This window comes from Phoca vitulina, unplaced genomic scaffold (assembly GCF_004348235.1).
Source record: "Phoca vitulina isolate PV1807 unplaced genomic scaffold, GSC_HSeal_1.0 scaffold12, whole genome shotgun sequence".
NCBI classification, from domain to species: domain Eukaryota; kingdom Metazoa; phylum Chordata; class Mammalia; order Carnivora; family Phocidae; genus Phoca; species Phoca vitulina.
Window position 1 is genome coordinate 9940945 of NW_022589715.1, and position 27364 is coordinate 9968308.

A 27364-nucleotide genomic window follows, 5' to 3' on the forward strand; every position below is an offset into this window, starting at 1 on the left:
GTTGAGTGAACTTCACAGCGACAATTAGACCACAGTGCTTAGAAAACCCTCCCTTAGCATTTTCTGTCACTCTTGTTGGTTCAGGGTCTGTAGTCTTTGGCAGTTACCACAGGATGATTCAACGGTTTCTGTTTCCCCTCAGGGTTAGGTCCTCCAGGCTGTGCAGGGGGCCGGGGGGGGGGGGGGGGGGGGGTTGGTGGTTTCAGGGGAGTGGGCGGAGACTTTGGAGGTGGGCGGTCAGGTTGGTGATGGAGCTGTGGTATTTACTAGAAGACTGAGGGTTTCTCAGCTCACTGCCTCTGGGGATCCATTCTTCACCACCGCCTTTTGTTGGTGTGAATTCTTGGCAGTGGGTTGCACCTCAGTTCTTGACGGAGACGGAGCATTTTGATTTTTGCCATTTCCAACAAGAAGAGATTGATAGGGGGGAGTTGATCCTGAGCCAAGCTGAAGCTGTCTCCTGAAGCAAAATTATAAAAAGGACCAGGATGGAGGAGCAGGTCACTGAAACAGAGCCATGCTGGGAAACCAAGTTGATTTTCAAGTTCTTGTCAGTCTTCATTCCAGAAACGTGGGTGCTGCCTAGAATCATGTGGTGGTCAAAGGCTGGGCACCAAGGATGTTTCTCTTCATGAGGGCATTCAAATTTAGTGTCTAAAGATGTGCTTTCCATGACACCAAAACTGATTTTTGATTGAGATTCTGAGAAAAAAAATACACACAACCACTTTTTTTTTTAAAGTTGTTTTTTATTTGTTGGGTTTTTAAAAGGTTTTCCAAAAAATGCACAAAGATCTTTTTTTTTGTTGTTACTGTTGCCTTCTTTCTTGTCTCTTTTCAAAATGGACTTTGAATTTTGGAATAATTTTCAATTTCTAGAAAAATTGTGAAAATAACACAGAGTGCTCCCATATGCCCCTCAGCCAGTCCCCCGCTATTGCTCACAGCTTATATAACCACAGCACGTTTATCAAAACTAAGAAAGCAGCATTGGTCCATTACTATAACCTAAACTCTAGACTTGATTAGAACTTTCTTACTTCTTCCAACAGTGTTCTATTTCCATTCCAGGATCCCATCCAAGATGCCACACTGTGTTTTGTTATCCTGTTTGTTTTTTTTTCAGTGTCCTCCAATTTGGGGCAGTTCCTCAGTCTTTCTACCTTTTTCATCACCTTGCCACTTTTGAAAAATATTGGTCATGTGTTTTGTTGAATATCCTTCAGTTTGGTTTGTCTGGTGTTTTTCTGATGTCTAGACCGAGGTTATGGGTTTTGGGGAAGACCATGAGGGCAAGTGCCCTTCTTGTCAATCATAGCAAGGGGTACATACTATCAACATGGCTTGTCAGTGGCGCTGTTAAGCCTGATCACCTGGGCAGGGTAGTGCTTATCACATTTCTTCCTTGTAAAATCACCTCTTCCCTCTGCAAGCGGGTCCCTAAGTGCAGCTGACACTCGGGATGGTAGTGGTGGTGTGGAGACTGGTAAGCTCAGCCTGCTAGAGGGGACAGTGGCTACACAAATTCTTTCTTACAGGGAGTTTGTCTCTTTCCCCTAATGTATTTACTTATTTAAACCATTTATTTGTATCTGTATGGACTCATGTATATTTATTTTATGTTTTGCGTAGTCCATTATTTATTTTGTTGTTCAGATTGTTCCAGCTTTGGCCATAGGGGGCTCTTACAGTTGGCTCCTCTATCCCTTTGACATGCCCCACCATTTTGGGATTTTTTTTGAAGGACTTCTTTACTTTCTGATACCACAAGATGCTCCAGGCTCATCTATTTTTCTCTGCCCTGTCCTAGAATCAGCCATTTCTCCAATGAGCCCATGTTCCTTTTATTTGAGAATAGTTTCTAGAAACAAAGATGTGTGCTTGAAGGTCTCATTTTTACATAAGGAAGTGATGCCCTACCACAATTTCCCTTTTGGTCATCTACTTCCTTCCAGTATTTTATATTTAAAGATTTTAAACATGCAGTGGAATTGAAAGACTTTAACATTGAGTTCCTTAAACGTACCACTTAGATTCTACCATTAATGTGTTACTGTATTTGCTATATTACATATTTGCTCATTTACCCATCCCTTTATCCACCATATTTCATTTTTTGGATGCATGTCAAAGTTGCTGAAATAAATAAATAAGTACACTCCCTTCCTTGAAATAATTCAGTGTGCAAATCATTAACAAGACTTCAATATGTGTTCAGGCTTTTGTTTTGTTTTGTTTTGTTTTTTGCTGTAAAATGCAATGCAGTGCAAAAATCTTAAATGTACACACTCAGAGTTTTGACAAATACATACACCTATGTAACTCAAACCCCTATCAAAATATAGAGCATTACCATCACCCCAGAAATTTCCCTCATGCCCTTTCCACTCAATCACTGCTCTTATTCTCCCAGAAGTAACCACTGTTCTGTTTTTTTTTTTTCTACTATGTTTTAATTTTGTCTGTTTTAGAATTTAAAGTAAGTGGAATAGCACAATATGTTCACTCAGCGTATATTTGGTGGTATGTTAATTCAATTTAATCCTCTACAGCAGTGAAAATGAATGATCTACAGCTAGAGTAGACACCAAAGATGAATCTTATTAGCCGTGTTGAGCAAAAGAAATGAGCAAAAGAGCCGTGTTGAGCAAAAGACACAAAAGAATACAAAAGGTCTAATCCCAGTTCTTTAATATTCAAAAGCAGTCAAAAATAATTTATGGAGTTCCAAGTCAGGAGAGCACCTAGCAGTGGGCAGGGAGAGAGGGAGTAATGATTGACAGGGAGACAGAGGGGAGAACCTGTGTGCTGGTGATGTAATGTGATTCTCCTTGACTCGGGTAGGGATTGTACGGGTGTATTTTCTTTGTGAGAATTCATTAGGCTATAATTTTATGACTCATGCCTTGTTCTTGGTGTATTACATATTATTAAAGTGTTTAAAAATAAGATACTGGTTCATGCCCATCAGTTGTGTGTGTGTGTATGTGTGTATGACAATACTGTGTGTATTAGTTATCTATTGATATGTAACAAATTACCTCAAAACTTAGCATCATAAACAGTAATGTGTCTTATCTCACCAGTTTCTGTGGGTCAGGAATTTCAGAGCATCTTAGCTGGGTGGCTCTGGGTCTGTCATGAGGTTGCAGGTAGGATGTTGGCCAGGTCTGAAGTCATATAAAGGCTTGTCTGGGGCTGGAAGATCCCTCTCTCAAAATGGTCCACCCACATGGCTGTTGGTAGGACGCCTCAGTTTCTCCCGTGGGGACCTCTCCACAAAGCTGCTTGGGTGTCCTCGTATCATGGCAGCTGGCTTCTTGAAGAGCAAGTGATTCAAGAGAGCTCAGCATAATGTTTTCTAGGTTCATACACATCAAGTATGTGTATCACTCATACATTCTTTTTTATCACTAAGCAGTATTCCATTCCATGACTAAACCAGTTTATTTCTCTGTTCTCCTAGTGATGGATACTTGGGCTTTTTCCAGTTTGGGGCTATTATGAATATAGTTGATATGAACCTTCTTCTAGAAGAATTTTGTGAGCATTTTGTTTCTCTTGGGTAAATATCTAGGAGTATAATTGTTAAGTCATAGAGTTAGGTATATGTTTAATTTTATGAGAAATTGACTAATAGGCCTTTTCCCAAAATGACTGTATCATTATATATTTTCACAACAAAGTATGGGAGTTTCAGTTGTTCTATATCCTTGTTAACATATTGTTTTTTTTTAGCCATTCAGGTGGGTGGATGGTGGTATCTCATTATGGTTTTAATTTCCATTTCCATGGTGACCAGGGTCACTGAGCACTTTCTTGTGTGCTTATTGGCCATTTGTATATCTTCTTTCGTGAAGTGTCTGTTCCCATCTTTTGGAGGGTATCTATTTGTGTGTGTGTGTGTCATTCACATGCATCATTTTGTGTAACCACCAACACAATCAGGACATGGAACTGTTCCGTCACCACAGAAACTTCCTATGTTTCTCCTTTAGAGTCAGATTCTCCCCATCACTCTACCCACTGGCGGCCACCAATCTATTCTTCATTGCTATAATTTGTCATTTTGAGAATGTCATAAAATTGGAAACATATGTGACTTTTTGAGATTTGCTTTTTTTCTCCTCAACATAAAGTTTTCGTTCAAGTCGTTGTGTGTAGCAGGAGTTCCCTCCATTTTATTGCTCAGCAGCCCATGGTGTGGATGTAACACACTTCTGTCCCCAGTTGAGGGACATTTGGGTTGTTTCTAGTTTTGGCGATTGCAAATAAAGTTGCTGTAAACATTCATGTATCAGTGTTTGTGTAAACAAAGGATTTCATTTCTCTTGGGTAAATACCTGGGAGTGGGATTGCTGAGTTATGTAAGTGTATGTTTCATTTTAAAAGACACTGTCCAACTCTTCCCGAGTGGCTGTACCATTTTTTATTCCCACCACCAGCAAAGGAGGGATCCAGCTGCGCCTCGGCATCCTCCTTAACACGTGATATTGTCAGTATTATTTCTTTTAGACATTCTAGTAGGTGTTTACCATTAGATTTTTTTTTTTAAGTTAGTACCTTGTAGTTTGGTTTTAATTCCACATGTGAAGCTTCCCAGACAGGTGTCTTACTCATGCTGGATGTCTACACCCCACACCTCTCTCAGGGAAGATGAAATTAGTATCTTTTGTTTCAGTTCTTGCTTGTGGCATATCCTAGCTCAGAGGTTTTCAAGCTTGTTCTTAGTAATGGCACCATTTTGTTTTTGTTTTTGTTTTCAAGCTAAATTCTACACAGGACACTAAAAGATAAGTCAGATGATGGCAGAGCTGCTAGGGGAAGAATTGGGCTCCCACAACTGTCCTCAAGGTGTCCCCCAGCTCCTAATCTTGACATTAACACCATCCACCCAGGATCTGGCCAAGGCTCTTAATTCCACAGGGCCTCTGTCTGCAATCTGAGGTATAGAGAATATTTACCATATCTTCATATCTTACAGATTCAAGAAGACAGAGAAATTATATATGTTAAAATACAAAAAGGCATTATTGTTTATGATTTATACCCCATTGTTATATAATATGACATCTGAGGTGGCCTATTAAAATTGTTAAACGTGGAGGATGATATCTGAAGACAGAAAACACGCAGATATTCATGTTGTGTAGGGGTTTGGAGAGCTTGTGTGGGGGGGTGTTCCTAAAATCCTGATCTTTTTCCATTGCAGAGATCGTTACTTTTTTATTGAAAGGTGTTAAGAATTTACACATTCTTATTAAGATAATCAGGTGCTCAAGCTTTCAGGCAGGTTCTAAGACTTCATCCAGCTTTAATTTCTTTGTTGCAGTACTTGGTGGCTGCCATTCAAGTGAAGAACAATTGCCATCTAGTGGTCATTTTAAGTGTACAATTGAAAATATCTAAAAAAAAAATTTTTTTAATGTCTTTTTTTAAAAGGTCTTTTAATATGATCCAAAAGTCGGAACACATAAAAAGGTAGAGTACTATTTCCCATTTGCCAAGTTTCCCCCTCTTCCGCCCACATACACAAAAGGTAAACACTGTTAGTAGTTTCTGGTGTTTCCCTTAAGAGAATAAAAAAATAGCAACAACATATAGGCAAGCAAATATGTAGTCTTCTTCCCCACCCCCCTTTTTAACATATAGTACAGCAGTAAAAGTAATATATTCAGTTGTTTGCATCTTGCTTCTTTTCATTTAAAACATCTCGGCAATTTCCTTATATAGGCGTATAGACAGATTTTCCTTTTTATGTAATAATCTCACTGTATGGCTAGACCGTACTTTACTCAATCCCTCATCTTTTAGATGTTTGCAGTGTTGTGCTATTTCTGCCCATGTAACATTAAACTCATCTCTGGTAGTGCATTTTGGGAGTGAGGGTGGGCTGGGGAATGGGATAGACCTCTAATTAAAATGTCTTAACTTGTCTCTATTGGAAAATGTTTTTTAATGTCTCTTGATCCACATTTTTCTATTTTGAATACAGAATTTCTTTAACTTGGGTATTAATAGTTGAGAACTATTTATTAGTAACCCAGTTTTCTTGAGTTCTGTTTATGTTATAGTTTTTAATAATTTCTCAGTTCTTGGCCAGTGTGTGTATTATCTGTGCATTCACTGTCCTCACCTGATCTTGCAGTCTGTCTTCTTTTTTCTGCACAGATTGACATAAAATCATTACTCAAACTTGACTCCTATGAGGTGCTTGGTATCCGTATGAGCAGGAAGCTTAATTTAATATGAGAATAGATGTGAATTAAAATTTTAAAGTAGATGAATAACAACCATTCTATTGAAAAGTTACTGGAATGGAAATGTGAAGGAAATAACTAATAACTTATGTTTTAGAATCTTGTCTGTATAACACACTTCATGGCATTCCCATAGGCTTTACTGTCTGGTTTTGTAGTGTGAAATGTCTCTTGATTCCCCTGCTCAGCAGGGAGTCTGCTTCTCTCTTTCCTGCTGCCCCTCTCCCCCATTCTCTCTCTCTCTCCTTCTCTCTCAAATACATAAAATCTTTAAAAAAACCCACACAGTACATATTTCTTTTGTTCAAGTCTTTTTGTGTGTTCTTCAGGAGTGTTTTACAGTTTTATTCATATAAGTACATCTAAAAATTTGTTCTTAAGTATGTTTTTCTTTTGTTTTATAACTTCGGCAAGTGGAATCTTTTTTTCCGTGTATTTTCAAACTGTTTATATAACCATATGAAAGCTACTGACTTTAATTACCTGTGTTTCTTGCCAAGCTGTTCTTGTTTGCAGTAATTTTAGTTGGTGGTCTTGAGGGTTCCAGGTACATAGTCATATTGTATCAATTAGCTATGATGCAAAACATAGTGGTTCAAAAACAATACACATTTATTATTGATCATGAGTTTGTGGGGGCTGAGAGGTTCTTCTGACCTTGGCTCATTCATGAAGTCAGCTGTGGGTTGGATAGGCAGTTTTGATCTTGACCAGGCTCTTCCAGTGTGGGCCTTGCCTGGAGGTAGGCTGATCTAGGATGGCCTTGGCTGAGACAACTGGGCTCTCCTCACATGTCTCTTACTTTATACCTTCTGTCCACATGGCAAACTAGCCTAGGCATGTTCTTAGATTAGCTCAAGCATATGTCTGTGGGATTGCAGAGGAGTAAGAGAGGAAGGGAAGTGTATAAGCACTTTTCTAAGCCTTTGCTTTCCTCAAATCTACCAGTATCTTAATGACCAAAGCAAATCATGTGGCCAAGCTCAGATTCAAGTGGTGGGGAAGTATACTCTGCCTCTTTATGAGAATTGTAGGGTCAAAGGGCAGGGATCAGGGGAGGTCTAGCATAGGGGCCATTAATACAATCAATGAAACACATGGATCATCTGTATGTAGTTCTCCCTGTTTCTTTCCAATTTCAATTTCCTTAATTGCTTTCCCTTGTCGAATTGCATTGGCTAATACCACCAGAGCAATGTTGAACAACCACTTCTTGTGATTTTTTTCAGAGCCAGATTTTAGATTTATTACTTATACTTTTTCTGTTTTGATTTTCTACTTTTCTTGCAATAATTTATTTTTTTCTCCTTTCTTTTTTTTTCTAGCTTTAGTTAGCTGCTTAGCAGTTAATGTTAATACCCTACCCTGATTCCTCTACCAAACCTGTACACTCATCTCCTAGCTGCTGTCAGTGTTGACTGGTATCAACTCACAGCTGAACTTCCTTGGAATTGTCCTTGATGTATGGGAGTTACCTTCCCAGGAAGTGGCTGAGGTTATGCTTTCTGCCCATGACTGAAGGACAGGATGGGACCACTCCATGGTGCCATTTATACTCCAGGGTGTCCCACTGAATCAGGCTAAGGCTAGACTTCAGCTGAGCCCGCATTTTGCAAGCTCCCCGGCACCCTGTATGCTCTGAAGACCTCCCGTACTCACTGATGCCCAGAACCCTACTGCACACCCACACTGCCAGTTGCCAGTGACTTGCTCTTTTTCTCCATTTTTCTTATAAGATCACTGTATCAATTCTATGCTAGTATCTTTTTATTACTTATAATTGGATGATTTGAATATAATTGAATGATTTCTGGTCTGGCTTTTCTAAGAGGTTTCAGGGTTGGGGAGCAGGAGAAGCTGAGATAGGGGTCCAGGATAGTCCGTTTTCACAACATAGGAACTTTTCCCTTCCCTGCTGCCACAGAGATAGACTGCTTCTTTCAAACGTGGCCTGTCTATGTGACTGCATGTTGCCCTGACCCTGAACTTAGCTCAGGGGCCAGCGAGCCTTCTTACCTGCTTGCTTTTCTAGATCAGAGCTACAAGTTTTACCTCTCAATGTGTACAGCTTACATTTATTTAGAAAGTGAATTTTTACCTGCATTTTTTGAGAGTTGCCACCATTTGGCCCTTGTGCAGTGTGAGATCTCTTTCTGTGGTTACTTGCGTTGTGTTACTCGCCACTTCCTCCTGCCCAAATCCTGCATCAACTCAGACACGTTTTACTTCTATGTTAGTATCTGGAGAGTTTTCCTGACTCCTAGTTTCATTGACAATAGAATGTTTATGTTCTTTCTTTTTTTTTTTTTAACGACTTATTTATTTATTTGAGAGAGAAAGAGAGAGAGCACACAGAGGGAGAGGGAGAAGCAGACTCTCCACTGAGCAGGGAGCCCAATGTGGGGTTTGATCCCAGGACCCTGGGATCATGACCTGAGCCAAAGGCAGATGCTTAATGACTGAGCCACCCAGGCACTCCAGAATGTTTATTTTCTGTTCTCCTTAGGAAAAATGCTGATTTTATGCAGTAATGCTTATGCTGAAATCCCCACTAGTTGCTCTGAGATCAGGTCTACTAGCTGACTCAAAAAAAAAAAAAAAAGCAAGATTCTTCTGTTAGGGGGTTTCTGTGTCCTTTCTTTTTTGGGGGGTTGGGGGTGGGTTTTTTTTTTTTTTTTTTTTACATTCCATGATGAATGGTGGGTCCCCTTGGATTTTTGTTACCTGCCAACTGAATGGATGAGAGAAAGCCAAGATGGTCTAATTGGTTCTTGTTTGGTCTGGGGCAATTGGCCAGCAGGTTATTTAGGAAAAATGTTTAAAGTGAGACATTGTGCTGGTCCTGAGGGGCTACACAGTTCAAGACTTGCACCCTACACCCATGCAGTTTGTATTTCTTGTTGGGAATGAACTTTACACAGGGATAGTATGTGTGGTTGGCATGCTTTTTCGGATATATCTGAGAACACAGTCTCCAGGATCTAGTCATGAAACTATAGGAAACAAAGAAATTTAAGTTCAACCATCATTTAATGTGGTGTACTGTGGCCAGGCCTTGGGTTGGTGCTGAGACTGTAAATATGGATCTAACACAGTTCCTGCCCTTGAGGAGGAGGAGGAGGGGTGAAGAAGCGTATGAAGGCAGATTAATAATATTGAGCACTTACTATATACACGCAAGCACTGGGATAAGCACTTGAGGTGACAATCCTCTGAGTTATGTGCAATTATCAGTCCCATCTAGAGGACAGAGGTACTGGGAGGCCAGGTCACTTGATGTTGGTCACACAGTTAGTGACAGAGCCAGGTATCAAACCTGGGTGAGGTTTCTTCCAGGCTCAGGCTATGCTTTGCATTTAAGCATTTTAAGTGGCAGAGTGTAAACTCCCCTCCTGTGTCAGTTTAAGTTCATTGAGAAACAGACACCAGGATGGGACTAGATGAGCAAATGGCTTATGGGGTAGGGGGGAGCGGAGCACTTGAATCTGTGAAGGATGATGGGAAGGAGCTGGGGGAGGGGGGAGAAGCTTCGGAATGTGTGTAGGCATGTCTGACTCTGTGAAATGAGAGAGCAGAAAGGGCACAGTGGGGTATTAAGAAAGCCTCAGTGGGCCAGTTGGGGGGGGTGCTGGGTCTCCTGGTATAAGTTGCCTACTGGGCAGTAATGGCCCTAATTGAGAAGCTTGCCCTACTCAATCACCAGCTGGGAGCAGCCCTAGAGGAAAGTCGCCTGGGGTGAGTGCCACAATTAATTCCAAGGTATGGCAGCTGGAGGTTGTTGGTGGGTTCTCTTGAGGGAAACTCTAGGTGACAGTCCTCGTGGCCACTACAGACCACCCCTTGTACCACACAGATCAGTCCATCTCTCCCATCTTCCCAAATGCTGTTCTTGAGTCATCTCAGAAACATGAAAATCTTTTGTCCCTGCAGAGGGGATGTTGGAGTTCTGTTTTAAGGTCACCCTGTTAGGAAATCCCTTCCTTCTTTCCTTCCATTTTGACCCCACTGTATTGAACACAGGGTCTGCGTTACACACAAAGTAAGCCTTCTTTGACACACAGTATCAAACAAGAGCTGTAAAGAGACTAACAAAGCTGTCTGTTCTATCAGATACCTTGGTCCAAAGGCTCTACTCAGAGTCACCAAATCAATGTTTTAACACCCATTTTGTATTTGTTCTTCGCAGGTATGATTTAAGTCTGGATGAAATGAGAGCTTTGACCTTTCAGAGAGTGAAGTTTATCATGGGGCTACCTCTGTTAAAACGTGCGATTCAGGAACAGGTAAGTTTAAATGTTACTTTGCTGTGATGTGTGTATGAGTGAGTGAGAGAGAGAGAGACAGAGAGAGAAAGAAAAAGATTTTATTTTTGTTTTGTTTGTTTTTGTGACTTGTGGGAGCATGTTTATTTTGTCCCAGGGAAAACTGTCATCAGTATGGGGGAATGCCTTCTTCAGCCCCTTTTTTCTGCCCCACTCCCCGATAACCTAATTGATCTTCTTCCCTTGGCCCACACATTCACGTCTCCCAAGATCACAGGCTAGGTGATAGGGGAATCAGTAGAAGTAATGCTATACGTGTTCACAAAACAAATATAATTTGGGGCATAAAATTCAAATATCTGAGAAATGTAATGAACTAATTTTATAGGCTTTTAAAGCATTTAGACGTGTCTAAAATGTAGGAGTCTTGTTTTTCTGAACACTGGCATTCTAAACTCAGTTAAATTATTTTAGTCAGTTTAGCCTCATTAAAAAGAAAGAAGGAAAGAAAGAATATGTGATTAGAGAACTCCTTCATGATGCGAACATTAGGAGCTATATATTTTAGCCACATTTAAATCGATTTCCATTTCATTCAGCTTAATGGCTTCCTTAAACTGAACACTTTACATTAAACACAATGAAACAAAACAGAATTCCTGGTGAGAGCCCTAGGAGAGGGGCTTGAACTGGGGAGAAGCTTCAGCTTGTAGATGGCTGAGGAGTGGAGCCCAGCCCTCTTCTTGCCCAGTGCAGTTTGTGGAGGGGTAGTCTGAGGACTGAGGTGGTGGGGGTCTTCCCCATTCAGGGGGCCACTGAAGGCTTAGTTCTCTGTGGAATGTAGATCAGAGCCAGTGGGGGGCCTGAGGTCCATGTTCAAGAATAGATCTCTACCCTGTCACCCCTCCTTTGGTTGGCTGCCCCAAGGAGGCAAGGACAGACCTCAGCATCTTCTTGTCAAAAGGCAGAGCTCTGGTCCCTCCTGTTGAAGTACTGCGGCCACCTCCAAGGTGACAAGGGCACACTTAGATGGAGAGGAAGGAAGGAAAACACCCACATCATGTAGGGAAGGGTACTTGCCAAGCCCGAAAAATCATTTCATACCAAGCAGTTTGGCAAAGTGGATTTCAAGCCAGTAAACCACCTCTCAATGGAACAAACATTTTGAGCTGTGAATACAACCAATAGAGAAAAAAAAAAAAAACCCTCAAAAGACCCCAACCCTCTTTGGTTTCAGCCACTTTATGAGAGTCTGGCCTCCAGTACATCTGGCATGGGGCTGGTTGGAAGGTGAAATCTTGACATGTGGTCAGTCTCCTGGTCTTAATCAGTTCAGTATGTCCCATGGCTTAACTTAGTGTCAATATTCAAGACCCGGATGAGGGTTGATCCTTTAGTGAAGTTTACTAATTGCTGCTTATCCCCCTGAGTCTGAAGGATTAGCCTGTGTAATCTTGCTCCTGATGAAGCTGTTGGTCCCTGGATCCAATTATCTTCCTATATTTGTGGCTCCCTTCGTGGTCTTAGGCAGCCCGGGTGACCCCGTCTTGGGTGATTAAGTATAGTTCCTGCAGCAGCCACAGGATTGGCCCTAGACAATCCCTCCAGTTCATTTCTGCGAGTTACTTCAGCCTATCTGGCGCTTCTCTCTGTGTGAATTCACAAAAGCCAATGAACCTGAAGGAAATTAAATGAGTCGGTCGTCAGTGCGGCCGGCTCATCTCTTCGGGTGGATGTCGTGAAACTCAGCAGCACATCTGTGTTTGAAGGCTCTCAAATTCCACCCTGTAAACAGCTGGAGAGGCTGTCCACATCCAGTAATTCTAGAAGAAGTGTTACATGATTCATTCTGCCTCTTAATAAAAATATTGAGTCATGGCTGTACTGCCTGCTCAGAGAGCGTTCCAGGTCTTTCCATCCTTCCCTGGCCCCCATTTCGTGTTGCTGTTAGCTTTTGTGGATGATCCAATGAACTCCAAGGCAGAACGCTCTGTGTAATGTGTAATGATGATGTTCTCGAGGACAAATGAGGAGTGAGCCTCATTCGTTCCAGGTCTCTATGGACAGTCCACGGGCCAAGAATAAGCCATTAAAATAGTTCCACTCTGCGTTTTCCCCTCTGCCATCTGCAGTAGATTTGAGATGTTCTAACAATTTCAAAATGAAAAAAACAATATCTGAGTCTGACTATAGAGTATACACATGTGTGTGCGCACACACGCAGTGTGAATAACATCATTGCATCTTGCGGACTTTTTCTGCACCTGTTTCCAGTGATATCACATTTGTGCCCTTCAGCCAACTGTCCTCTCCTTCCCTTGCGGAAATCCTGCAGGGGGGTGGGGGAAGTCACTGACTCCCTGTATTTCCAGAGATGGGGAGACAGAGGACCCAGGTGGGAGATCTACTCTATGGCAGCGCTGAGACTGGAGCCAACAGAGGCTGATCCCCTGCACCCAAATCACCATAACCAATGATAACAGCTCAGACTTACGGAGTACCTATCTTAGGCCAGTCACAGCGCTAATGGATGATCTCATTTAATATCCACAACATCCAGAATGGTATTCCCATTTACAGATGGGTAAATTGAAGACCAGTAATTGGCCCGGGGCTATACAGCTAGTAAATTGTATATATAACTAGTGGAACACAGATTTAAACCCAGCTGGTTCTGCTGAGTCCACTTCAATCTGGTGGTTCTTGCCCCTGGCTGCACACTGGAATTCCCTGGAGAATTTTCCAAACTCCTGCTATTGGGCTTTGGCTCAGGCCAATCAAATCAGCATTTAAATTTCCCAGGTGATCCAGTGTGTGTCCTGTCTTGGCTTGAATACTGCTCTCCACTATCCTTCTTTCCTGGTATTCTGTACTGTCTACCCTGAATTGTTCCCATTCAGCATTTGGTCTCTGGCAATCATGGTTCTGGGCTGACTTATAGGAATGCTCCATCCCAACATTTGCTTTCCCCAGGAGGAAGACATTTGGGATCAGGCTGTTCCTGGCCAACAGGACTGAGGAGTGGGGGCAGATATTTGAATAATGAAGCACCCATTCTATGACTGACCCTCACCCCCCGCCCCCATCATCTTCTCTCTCACTCTGAACTCTGCTTGTCCTCATCCCCACGATCCACAGCAGTGCTGGGCATGGCAGCATCATTATTATCTAAACCAGTGGTTCTCAAGGTATGGTCTGAGGACTCCTGGGGGTACCCAAGACCCATTCAGGTACTACCTGAAAAGTAGGTATCCAACTATGTGTGCATGACACCAGATTTTCATCATAAACTTCAACCAAAATAACATATGGTAACAGATGGAGTGCGGAAGCAGATGTGAGAGTCTAGCTGTCTTTCATTAAGCCAGATGCTACAATAATTTGTAAAATGTAAAACAGTGTCATTCTTCTCACTGATTTTTTGGGGGGTTTGGAAATTATGGTTATTTTTCATAAGAATTATGTTATTTACATGTAATCAGTATAGTATTGTTATTTTTAACATAAAATTTTAAAAATTCTCAGTTTTAATTTCTAGTGTGGTAAATTATGGACATAGCCTGCATAAACAAAAGCTCTTTGGAATCTCTGATAATTTTTAAGAATGTAAGCAGGTCCAGAGACCATAAAATTTGAGAACCACTGATCTAAATCATCCACTGTTTTCTCAGAAAGTCCACTCTCAGATCAGCTTGAAAGGGAACTGGCAGGAGACTTATATTTATATTTATTATACTATGGCTTTCCATTTATATTATATTTATTATACTATAATTATTATTTCAATCAGAATTTTAGTCTCAGTTTGGGATGATTTTTGTTTTTGTATTTAAAGAAATACCAGGTGGGTGATCATATCTAAAATGGAATAAGATTCTGAGGTCAGCTCACCTTAGAAGGCATTTGGGAATGGGGAGAATGATTGCATTCCTAATTAACGCCTAAAAAAAGGAGCAGCCTTTCCCAGGAAGTTACATGGAAGCCACGGGTGTGTTGTGGAGAAGGAGCTCAGTAGAGAATATGCCAAGAAGGTGAGGATGTCTCCTCTGCCACTAGCCCTTTACACCACCCATTCCACCTAGGCCTGCTCTGCTGCCCACACAAACCAGTGCCAGCCCTGATTGGTCCTGCAGACCATGACCAAGTACACCTCCCCCACCCCATCCCAGTACTGGTTCCTGACCTACTTTGAGCTCTTGGCTTTAACACCCTAGCCTTGGCTCTGCCCTTGGCCCTCTGGCTTCTGTTTGTACTGGAACCCAGGCTTTTCCTAGTGGGTTGTGACAGCCTGCCCCTGGCTCTCAGTCTTGTGTGCTGCCTTTGGCAGGAGTCCCTGTCCCGGCTCCAGCTCTATGGACTTGGACCCTGGCCACTTGGCCAGCAGTCTGGCCAGGCCAGCCCTGGCCACAAGGGATGCTGTGGAGGATTTGAGCAGAGATGACAGGACTGAGTGGCCTGTTTACAGAAGTTCCTCTGTGTAGATTGGCAGCTGATGGCCACAGGAAATACTTGAAAGAGCATGCCAGGGAGTGAGTTGGGATCCACGCAGGGATGGACTCTAGGGTAGCCGGAATCCTGGTGTTCTTTATTTACTGCACTGTAAACAATTTGGTTTAATGAAAACTTCTTATTTTGAGGCTTAGTTATTCTTACAGTGAAATATTAGGTTAAAAATAACAATAATTATGACTTGCTATAATTTGCTAAGTCCCTTCTACGTGCCAGGTGAGGCAATTCATTCATTTTACAACCATTTATTGAACACCTATGATGAGCCAGGCATTGTTCAAGAGGCAGTGAACAAAGCAGGCAAAACATACCTGTTTTTATGGAGCTTATAGTCTGGGAGGGAGCAGACAATAAAATAATGAACAAGTAAATTTATGGTACATCAGATGGTTGTCGATGCTGCCGATAAAAATCAAACATGGTGAATAATAAAATGATTGGAAACACTTAAATAATCAAACATGGTAAATTGGAGAAGAAGTAAAACTGTCTCTCTTCACAGATAACATGATCTTATATGTAGAAAACCCTTTTACATTAAAATTAATGTAAAATAATGCACTTTCCATTATCTAAAAGTAAGCTCATGCAATAAGCTGTCCATCAATATGATACATTCATCATTACATGCTGTCAATATTGATAAGTTATGTGATTACACTAATAATCAAAAAAAATTTCCAAAGTACCTAGGAATTTGGTAGGAAGCATGAGCTGCCAAGAGAAGAGGTATTAAATTTAAGGCAAGAATTTGGAAAATCCCAAACTGTCAGAATACTACAGTGATGTTGTAAAGGGAGAAAAATATCCTTAGACAGAGCCATGGGAATGTCACCTTTCATTGTTCCTGATATTGGGCTTTCCTGGCATGGTCAAGGCCCCTGGGGAGACCAGAAGTACAATGGCTACATCTAGCCTTTGTTACAGACTTCTCCCAGCACTCTGCTCAGGTGCCCTACTATGTGGCCCCAGCAGAGGATTGGCAGAGAATAAGGAACCAGCAGAGAGTAAGAAAAGATAGGTGTGGAGGCCATGGTTAGAAGTTTGGATTTTCTTGCAAAAGTAACTGTAGTCATTGGGGAGTTTTCGCAATGGTGGTGGGGTGGGGGAGGAGAAGGGGAAGCACAGCATGATGTTTATTTTTAAAATATCATCGTGCCTTGATCAAAATTTACAAGTTGATTCAAAAACACATATATGGAAATGCACAAGACCTGGAATTGTTAAAGCAATTCTGAAAAAGGACGTATTTGGAGGACTTTCACTACTTGATTTCAAAACTTATTATAAAGCTACTCAAGATTATGTAGTATTGGCATAAGGACAGACAAATAGATGGATGGGACATTGTGGAGAGTCCTGAAATAAACCCATACATATATGGTCAATTGATTTTTTAACAATGTTGCCAAGGCAACTCAATGGGAAAAGAAAAGTCTTTTCAATGAATGGTTCTGGAACAAGTAGATAAATATATAGAAAAAAGTTAACCTTGATCCCTATCTCATACTACACACAAAAATAATTTGAGAGGTATTATATACCTAAACATAAGTTCTAAAATTATAAAGTTTGTAGAAGAACAAAGGGGAATGTCCTTCTGACTCTAGGATGGGCAGAGGTTTCTTAGAGAAGACCCCCAAAATGCTAAACATGTCAAAGAAAAAACTGATAAATTGGTCTTTATCAAAATCAAAAACTGTTTTTCATCAAAATACATTGTTTAAGAGAATAAAAGGGCAATCCACAAACTAGGAAAAAGTATCTGCAGTGCAGTTATCTGAAAAAAATTGTGTTGAGGTATGAAGAATTTGTACCCTGAATATATAAAGAATTCCTAGAGCTCAATGATAAAAGGACAAACAACCCAATCTAAAAAATGGGCAAAGGACCTGAACAGACAATTCATAGAAGTATATATGGCCAATAAGCATAGACAGATGTGCTCAGTACCTTTAGTCATCTGAGAGATGCATATTTAAACCATAACACTCCCTCTAGAATAGCTAAAAATGGAGTAGATGCACAGGACTGACAAGGATGCAGAGAAACCAGAAGTCTTCTATATTGTTGATAGCAGTGTAAAATGATCTAGCCATTTGAAAAACTGTTTGGTGGTTCCTTACAATATTAAACACAAACCTACCCTTTAACCCAGCAATTGCACCCCTGGGAATTTACAGAAGAGAAATGGAAACATATGTCCACAAAAAAACTTTTACATGAATGTGTATATCAGCTTTACTCATAATAACCCCACACTGGAAAGAACACAAATGCTCATCAGTAGGAGCTTGGACAAACTGTGGAATATTCATAGATGGAAAACTACTGAGTCATGAGAAAGAACTGCGGACACACAAATCAACAGGGATGCCTTATTTACATGAAAGAAGGCAGACACAAAAAGGTACATTCTGTGTGATTCAATTTATGTAAATTAAAGAACAGGCAAAGTTAATGGATGATGATAATATGGGAACAGTGGTTGCCTGTAGGGGTGGGGACTCTGAAAAGGGGCTTGAGGACACTTTCTGAAGGAGACGGGAACATTCTATAATCTTAATCGGCGTGATGGTTACACAGGTAGATAACTGATCAGAACTCATGTGCTTAAGCTCTGTGCATTTCACTATATGTTTTACCTTAATAATAATAAAAAAGATCATAGTGTCTGATGTTTGGGGCAGAGTAGAGGCAGGGAGGCCAGCTGGGAGGCTGTTATGATAGTCTAGGCACAAGGTGGTGGTGGGAGAGGTATGAAGTGTCTTGACTTGGGATCTCTTTTCAAGGGAGGGTCAAGGACTGGTTAGCATAGTAGGCAAGAGTCTCATTCAGGCTGGCCCCATATGACTGGTCCCTGAAGCCAATTTATTTATTTTATTTATATATTTTACTCTGCCCCTTCTTTTTCTAAAACAATTCAAGGTTAATTATAACAAAGGACATGCATTCAATTAAGACTGAGAAAACATAACCAAAATAGAAAATTGAAACCAGAAGGTAGAAGCAGGAAACATGCCAGTTTGGGAACTGATAATAGAGAACTAAGATCAGGAAACTCTTTCTGTCCAGTACCCTTGGCTGGGGCTGTAGATGGGTTGCAAAGGAGGTGGTGGGGGTCTTTTAATATCAGAGAAAAGACGGCTCAAGCTGTGTTGAGTCAAGATGATTTTAGTTGAAGAAGAATATATGACTTGTGGAGACTCTCTGGGCTTATAAAACCAAAAACGCACATTTTTGTAGAACTTGATTTATCACAGAATATTGCAACACAAAGGTCTGATACATGGAGTGCTCTCTAAAGAAATGGGGGGGCGTATTTTAGGGAAAACTACCTTTCTTCTGTTTGAGACAATCTATTATGGAGAAATGTAAATAGCATGGGGTGTAATTTAGGATAAAATATAAGCTTAAGCATATTCTCCATACGTTTATGGAATCATTATCATTTAAAATTAATACAAACTAACATTCTGACATGGGAATTGAGTTTGGTTTGAATATATCAAGTCTAAATGAAGGCAGCTATTGATATGTAGAAATACTGCAAAAATGTATGTCAAAAAACACATGTTGATTCTTTATTGATCATTATCAGTACAGACAATTTATTATGTTGTCAGTTGAATGAGAGGGGAAACTTGTCGATATTAGACATTCTTTAATTAAGAACATTTAATGAATCAGAAATGAAAGAATTGAAAAAAAGAGAGAATTTGTGTGGAGAAGATATTAAAAATATATGCCAGTAAGGCAGTCAATCAAATTAAGCCTAGTCTTAGTTCTGGAAATTTTGCTTGACTTCTTAAAATAAACGAGTCCAAATGAATGCTGAAATCACCATCAGAGGATTAATGGCAAACTCATATTGGCATTGCCCATCAGATCTAATAGCAAAGATTGCTGACTTGTGCAGAGATTGGGGAAGGAAAATAATCATCATAAATAATTCATAATGCACTAAGATGGCTAAGTTTGGGGTTGATTCTTTAGCAAATGTGATTGAATTTATTTCAAACTGGTGAGTAAAAATGACCACAGTTGGACAGCATTAATGACAAAGGCATGCTCTTGCATCAACAGTATAAATGGAGGGAATGAAATATGAAGAAAACTACGACCAGTTGGGGATTCTGAGGGATTTACTTACTCCTGATGGTTTAGGTTTGGCCACAACAGAGCAGGTGGTTTAAGGTAAGGAAGGGTTTGTTGTAATGATGTAGGATGGGGTGACTCTCAGGAAGATCACTTGGGCACTGGGATGTGTTGATGTCAGGTGTCCTCTGGGGACAAGGCTGGTGGTACAAAATAAGGGTGCACTGACAATAAAGTCTGGGCCACCCAGGGTCCTGGGGCTTCTATAAGCTTCAGAGTGAGGGGTGGGGGCAAGATGTCCATATGAGGAATCTGAAGATCTTGTTTCTGGCCTTGCCTTTCCACTTACTAGGGGATCCTGGTTGTACAAGTCTTCTGACCTCCTGAGTCTAGACTTTTCTGTTACATGGGGTCTGTACTTCCTTTCTTGCTTAGCCTCTCATGGAGGGTTGTGAGAATCCACAGGATAGAGGATACATGGGCCCTCTGAAAAAGTCTGCAAATATCCACTACAGTTTTTTTTTTTTTTTAAATTATTTTCTGATAACTACCTCTCCAGTTAGGATTTGAAGCTGGAGCCATGCAATGGTTCATGCTCAAGCTGGAGTTATTTTAAGAAATAACCAATACAAGATGCATTGGGTTGGAGCCACCATAAAAGTCATAAATCTTGACAGCCTGCTGTTTGATAAAATTAATAATGCTTGAAAGAAACATTGTAAAAACCTACAGGAGGAGAAAACCTAGTGCTTTTGGGGAAAGGCTTAAGCCATTGTGGAAACTGAGAGTCACCCTAGGAAGGTTGGTTACCCTCCTGATGCCAGTGGGGCAGTTTTCAGGCACAGGTCCACACAGGCACGCACGCGTGCACACACACACACACACGTGTGCACGCACCACACACGTACACACACGTACACAAGGGTAACAAGCACCAGCTTTGTTGGCTGGGTCTCAGAAGAGACTGGAGAATAAGGAAGACAGACATTAATTCCAACAGTGGATAATTGCAATCTGCACACTCAGGGGCCCACCACCTTCTAAGGAAATGCCGCCTGCCTCTGACTTTTAAAAATAAAATAGCCTTGGGCGCCTGGGTGGCTCAGTCGGTTAAGCGGCTGCCTTCGGCTCGGGTCATGATCCCAGGGTTCTGGGATCGAGTCACGCATCGGGCTCCCTGCTCTGCGGGAAGCCTGCTTCTCCCTCTCCCTCTGCCTGCTTCTCTGCCTACTTGTGTTCTCTATCTCTCTGTCAAATAAATAAATAAAATCTTAAAAAAAAAAAAAATAAAATAGGCTCAGCGTTTTTGCCCTGTCTCATTTCTCGCTGGTGAAGAGTATGCTCGCGTAGCTTTGGGATTTGTGGCTGTTGTATACAGCGACAGAGAGGAGGGCAGTGAAGGGGGACTGGGACCTCATGGTGTTTAGTATATCCAAGCCCTGAGATGGTCCACGGCTAGAAAGGAAAGTGAAGAATATTGCTTTTCCTGTATACACAATATTCCCAAACCTTCCGGATCCTCTGTCCTCCCACCAAGGTTGTCGCGGGGACTGGAGCCAGGCGTCCCCTGTTGGTGGGAGCATTGGTCCACCCCACGTGGAGACGCTGCAGGCCCGCGTTGCTAGGCAGAACCGTCGTTGCTAGGGAGAACCCGCCGTTGCTAGGCAGAAGCGTGGAGGGTGTCGGGCTCCGGGGAGCCGCGAGGGACAAACTGGGTTAAGGAAGCACAAGGCCCCAGGGGAGTCTGTCAGCAGCCTGCCCTCCGCGGGGATGAAGTCGGCTCTCCTCTTAGGTGGTCAGAGACTGGAAGGCCACGTTAAAAACCTGGATGAAAACGTTTATTTCAGTAGGGCCATGGGCGTATTTATAATTTAAAAATTGCTTTTAAGTTGCGGTGGAGTTTTATTAATAAAGTAACATACGTTTATTATAAAGATGTTAAGTTAAATTAAAATGTTAATTTTAAAACCATAAGGAAACCTTGACATTGGGTCTGTCATGTTTTCAGGCGGAGAAAACAAAGAATTTTGTCAGTCGAAGCCTGGTCATAGGAGAAGTCCTCTCCATAGCGGACATGGCCACAGGAGTAAAGGTGAGAGGCTCTGGGCACCCCGCCCTTCATGAGCTGCTACTTAGTTTTGAACGGCAAGGAGCACAAAGTAGAACCCCACAGGTGTCAGTCTGTTTACTGGAACAGATGTTTGTAAAATGGTGCACCTTATAACCCATCCCCCGGATTTCCTCTTTAACCATTATATTCAACCTCGTGCTTGTTTGTTCTTGGCTTTTCTTTTTGTTAGTTGTGCTGTACTGTCAAACAATTATTTTCATTTGTTCTCATTTTTAGAAAAAGTCTCATAATGACTCATGGTTTACTTTCTTCACTTAAATATGATCATCAAGATCAATCTGTATTGTGGCATGCCACGCCTTCTTACTTGTTTTTTTAAAGATTTTTTTTCTTTTTTTTTAAAGATTTTTTTTTTTTTTTAATTTGAGAGAGAGAGAATGAGAGAGAGCACATGAGAGGGGGTAGGGTCAGAGAGCAAAGCAGACTCCCTGCCGAGCAGGGAGCCCGATGCGGGACTCGATCCAGGGACTCCAGGATCATGACCTGAGCCGAAGGCAGTCGCTTAACCAACTGAGCCAGCCAGGCGCCCATTTTTAAATATTTTTATTCTGAAATAATATGCTCACAGGAAGTTACAAGAATAATACGTAGAGTTATATGAACTCTTCACCCAGTTTCCCTCTGTAGTGACATCTTATACAGCTGTAATGCAATGTAAAAGCAGTAAATCACCACTGCTACAGTACTGTTCTAGTATAGTACTAGACTATAGACCTGCTTCAGATTTCACTAGCTTTTACATATACCCCAGTGTGTGTGTGTGTGTGTGTGTGTAGTTCTATGCAGTTTGGTCGTATATATGGATTCATGCTGTTTCATAACCACAAAGAAACTTACAGTGCCACCTCATTCTTGTTCTTAGGCTACCACTAATCTATTCTCTGTAATTTCACCATTTTGAGAATGATATATGGATGGAAGTTCATTCATTTCTCATATTCCTTTGTGTGAATATGCTACAACACTTGGAGTTCTTAGCCTTCTTCATTTTTGCTGTTCATATGGGTATAAAATGGCATTGCACTGTGGACTTGCTTTGTGTGTCCCAGTGCATCAGGAATGGTGAACAGAATAGTCCAGCAGGTGTGATGGCCATGGCTCCTCATGGTACCCTAAGTCCCCAGTGGAGGGCCATTTGTGTAGGCCTGCATATGCTCTCCTTTCTCTCCCTGGACACCACGGTGCCTCAAAATAGTCCCTGCATCCAAACATTCAGTCCTGATGTCCCCAAAGGGGAGAAATAACTAGAACATGAAGAGAGAATGATCAGACAGGAAAGCCAGGTCAATCGTTGGTGAGTCCAAAATGGCAGTTATTTTTGTTTTTGCCTTGTAGACATTTAAAAATGAGTAGGAATTAAAACCAAAGAAAATTGTGAGTTCATCAGTGGTGAAGGCACCCACCATTAGATCCTTTGGGGGAGACTGGCTTCCCTGTGATTTCAGCCAGGCAAGGTCTCTTTCCTCCTAGTTGGGTTGGCTGTGGCTTCCAGACAGAAGAAATTCAGCGGAGATGCAACAAATAGATTCCCCTCTCAGAAATACTAGAGTTCCCTGATCCTGATCTAGACTCATGATCCTCAGTTTGTGTTTTTTTCCATTGCTCTCTACCTTCTTCTTTTTAGCAAGCCTGTGGTGGGATGTGACCATGCAGAAATCCCCAATGGGTGTTCCAGCATTCTAGGTGGGGAGCCCTCTCCTCGACATCTTTAGGGTCTTGCACTGACCCTAGTGCCTAGAATTACACAGGGAATGTTTGAATGAATAAGGGAGGAGCAGCCTGCAGTTTAAAGCAGACTTAAGAAACATTTCGACCACTTGCAATGTGTGGACATTATTTAGATTCTGGTTCAAACAAACCTTAAAGAAAAACTATGTGTCAGTGGGGGAAATGTAAACATTGGATATTTGGTCATATTAAAGAATTATATTTTTAGGTGGGGTAATGGTTTTAGGGTTACATTTTTAGAAAGACTCTTTATCATTTACAGATGTATAGGACATATTTAGGGATGAAATGACAGGATGTCTAGGATAAACTTTAAGATTACCTGGGGTGTAGAGTGGGAAAGTGGATTGGGGGATAAAGCAAAATGGACCATGAGCTGGTCATAGCTGAGTTCATTATACTCTTGTATTTTGGTTGAATTTTTCCAAAATAAAAAGCTTTTAAAAAAGTTTTGCTCCTGAGTATCCTAGAAGAAAATATGAATAGATTTAAAGATAGGTCTTGGGGCGCCTGGTGGTTCAGTCAAGTGTCTGACTCTTGATTTTGGTTCAGGTCGTGAGCTCAGGGTCATGGGATCAAGCCTGCATCAGGCTCTGGGCTCAGCAGGGAGTCTGCTGGAGATTCTCTCTCTCCCTCTCCCTGTCCCTCTTCCCCACCCCACCCCCTGCTCTTTCTCTCTCAAATAAATAAATCTTTTAAAAAAAGAAAGAGGTCTTTAAAAATGCTTCTCTGATCATGTCACTCCTCTGCTTAAAACTTCTCCTTATGCTTTAGAGAAGCCCTCCTATTTTTGATATGGCCCACGGATTCTTGTGTGGTTTAGCCCTACTCACTTCTCCAGATACCTTCTGTCTCACTTTGTCCTCCTCCCTAGGAGACCTGACATATTGGCCTTCTTTCATTCTTCTCATCCACTTTTGGACCACTCTTGCCATCACCCTAGAATGGATTTTTTCCCCTCCTTCACCTGCCTGACACCTGGTCATTCTTCAAGTCCCAGACCAAGTGTCCTCCCCTCAGGGAAGCCTCCCTCAAGACTGCAATTTAAATCCTATTTACTTGTCATCTGTCTTTGTACCTTTCAGTTGTCTGCCACAGTATGTACCTACTTTGATCTTCTGAATTTAGCCATGTGTCTAATTGCTGTATGTCTCTTAGCACCACTAGAGGGCAAATTTCTTGAAGACTGTCATCCCCTACATTCTTGTTATATAGTGTCAATACAGGAGAATTAAATGAATACATAGAATCGAAACGGGCCTTACTAGGAAGGTTAAATGTAGAATTACCATATGTCTCAGGAAATCCATTCCTAGGTATATACCCCCAAAAATTGAAAACAGGGACTCAAACAGATACTTGTATGCCAATGTTCATTGCAGCATTATTCACAATAGCTAAAGGGTGGAAACAAACCAAATGTCTGTCAACAGAAGAATGGATAAACAAAATGTACATACATATGATGGAATGAACTTCTGGTACATGTTACAACATGGATGAACTTTGAAAACATGACTCTAAGTGAAATAAGCCAGACACAACAGGACAAATATTGTATGATTCCACTTACATGAAATTTCTTGAGTAGGCAAATTCGTAGAGCCAGAAAGTAGATTATGGGTTACAAGAGGCTGGAGGAGCAAAAGAATGGGGAGTGGTGGCAGGGCACAGAGTTCCTGTTTGGGGTGATGAAAAAGTTTTGGAGATAGATAGTGGTAATGGTCGCACAACAGTGTGAATCTAATTCATACCATTGAATTGTATACTTAATAATGGCTTAAACGCAAACTTTATGTTAAATGCATTGTGCTTCAATAAAAACAAACTTTAGAAGTCTAACAAAAGTTATCATGAACCCTGTTTGCTTTCCCACACATCATTTATTGCAGAGGACTTGTTTCTCTTGTGCTTGGATATCCCAGACAGTTAGAGGAATGTGTAGATGATGCTCCCGAGTCCACCCAGAGGGCCGTGTCTGTCTTTCCTTTGGGCAATGGAGGGAGATGTGGTGTGCTCAGAACAGTTCCTGTGAGCCCTGGGTTGGTCAGGGTATCCCCAGACCTCGCTGCCAGCCCACAAGCAGCTGGTAGCCTCTACCTGCTTTCCTTTTACACCTGCACATGAGCTGGCTGTCAGCCTGATGAGGGAGTGTCCGCAGCAGTTCATCTAAGTCATCTGTGCCCCACAGGCCTGGGCCCCTTTTCTCTCTCCCTCCACATCTGTGTTATCCAAAGGCTCTGGGTGTCCCTGAGCGTTTTAGACAAACATAGTTGGACTAACACAGCCAAGTGGTGGCAGGGCCAGGGGCTGGCTCTGAGAATGACTCACAATGAGGTTGGGGTGGGGGGTGGGGTGGGAAAGTGAGAGGTGCCAAGAAAAGACTTCCTTTACTGAGGGCTTTGAATCCCTGCTTTAGCTTGGGAGCCAGCCCAAGGTCTTCTACCAGATACGCGGATGCAGTCTGGAAGGACTCTAGGGCCCAAAGAAATATGACATTCTTCCTTTTCTTCTTCCCCATGACTATTTCCTTTTTTCTTTATCTGAACCACCCTACTATCTGTCTTAGTTTGTTTGGGCTGCCATGATAAAATACTATAGTTCATGTGGCTTAAATAACAGAAATTAATTTTCTCACAGTTCTGGAGGCTGGCAAGATCAAGGTCCAGGTGATTCAATTCCTGGTGAGGACTCTCTTCCTGGCTGTGTCCTCACATTGGGTTTGGGCAGAGAGAGACAGACAGAGAGAGCACTCTCTGGTATCTCTTACAAGGGCACTAATCCCATCATGAAGGTTCCACTCATGGCCTCATTTAAATTTAATTAGTTCCCAAAGACCCCATATCCTAATACCATCACATTGAGGGTTAAGGCTTCAGCATATGCATTTTGGGGGAAACACAATGCCGTCCACAGCACTATCCTTTCTGGGGTCACCATTGTGTCAAAAACCACTTGCAGTGCCTCAGTGTGTTCCATTTGCTCTTGGAATGAAAAGAGTCTGAATGTACTCGAAGGCTCTTTAGGGCACCCACTGTTGGACTATGGTGTAGGAAGGGCCTGGCCTATCACAGCCATTACACTGGCAGACTTCCTGGCATGCATGACAGACCTGCCTGGTCCACCGTGGCAGGGAGACAGTCAGAATGACGTGGGTTTACTTCCTGTCTCTAGGACTTCACAGTCAAAGTTCACGAACATTGCTTTTAATCTAAGCTCATGATGGGCGACCTTTGTTTTCTCTTCTGCTAATGCCCATTCGTGGGCTGTGTTCAGATTTAAACTGATGATGCCTATGAGGAGCTGCATGCTATGGCTGGCATGTAGCAGGAGCTTGATAAGTGGCCGGGATGGTACCCCCCCGAGATGTGGCCCAGAGCCCTTCCTGGCAGTCTTCTAGGTAGTGGCTCAGTTAGTGGATTGAGGTGAAATCAACCTGTGTTCCAGCTCCAGCCCACTCGCTTTCTCTGCCATAGAGGGACATGTTAGTCATCATTTGGCAGTGAAGAGGCCCCATCCTTGAACCCCCTCAGCCTGTCCTGACTGCAATTCCCAGCCCCCAGGTAGCTCTGACCATGGCCTCCAGAGGCTACTGCCGGCTATCATTGGCGTGTTGTGCTCCTGACCTCATGTACCTGATGTAGCTGTCCTTCTCCTCCTCCAGACGAATGAGAAAGGAGAGAGGGAGCTTTCCCAAACAAACAGTGCAAGGTGTGTATAGATTTAGAGATTTTGTTAGGTGTCCTCCCCTTTGTTTTATTTCCTTGCCACTGTTTTCTTTGGTCTTTCTCAGAACAAATGACTTCTCTGGGTCCTGTCTGCTGAGGTGGACTGGAGGCCAGGGTGCTCACTGGGCAGTGAAGGCAGAGAGGACACTTGGCCCTGCTCCCTTGTGATAGGTTAGTGCCCTACTTCATTCAGTTTCTGCATCCCTGTCTTAGTGAATCCATCCCCTCCTCCCTGCCTCCTCTTGCAAGCAACCCCTCACCCGGCCCCCACGAAGCAGTTAATGGTCTTTCATCCATCTGGAGTCTCAGGCTAAAAACTCAGGTGTCACCTAGAGTCCTCTCTTGCCTTCTCCCAAATCCAACCCATCAGCTCTGTCTCTAGAATCTACCTTGAATACCCTTGCTTCTCACCAACGTAGTCTGGCCACTGCTCACTGGCTTACCTCAGTGGTTGCTTGGTGGGCACCTCCTTTCTGCTGGCTGGGCTGGGGTCTGTGCTCCTCACAGGAGGCACCTGCTGAAACCTTGTGTCAGGTGAGAGAGTCATTTGCTTGGAACCCTCAGGTGCTTCCCCTGTATTGGCCCCATTGGGTCAGATTATCTGCTTTTCAGAGAATGTGGCTTTGGCAACACACTGACCAGCACTTA

General features: G+C 42.2%; 1 protein-coding gene across 1 annotated transcript in view; it reads left to right on the forward strand.

The window, feature by feature from the left end:
- The window catches only part of ACOXL (acyl-CoA oxidase like), a 342867-nt gene that overhangs the window by 11276 nt on the left and 304227 nt on the right, over positions 1-27364 (forward strand). The window contains exons 2-3 of the mRNA XM_032410454.1: positions 10447-10543; positions 21138-21221. Coding sequence (XP_032266345.1) covers positions 10447-10543; positions 21138-21221 — 181 coding nt within the window. The remainder of the gene's footprint in view (positions 1-10446; positions 10544-21137; positions 21222-27364) is intronic.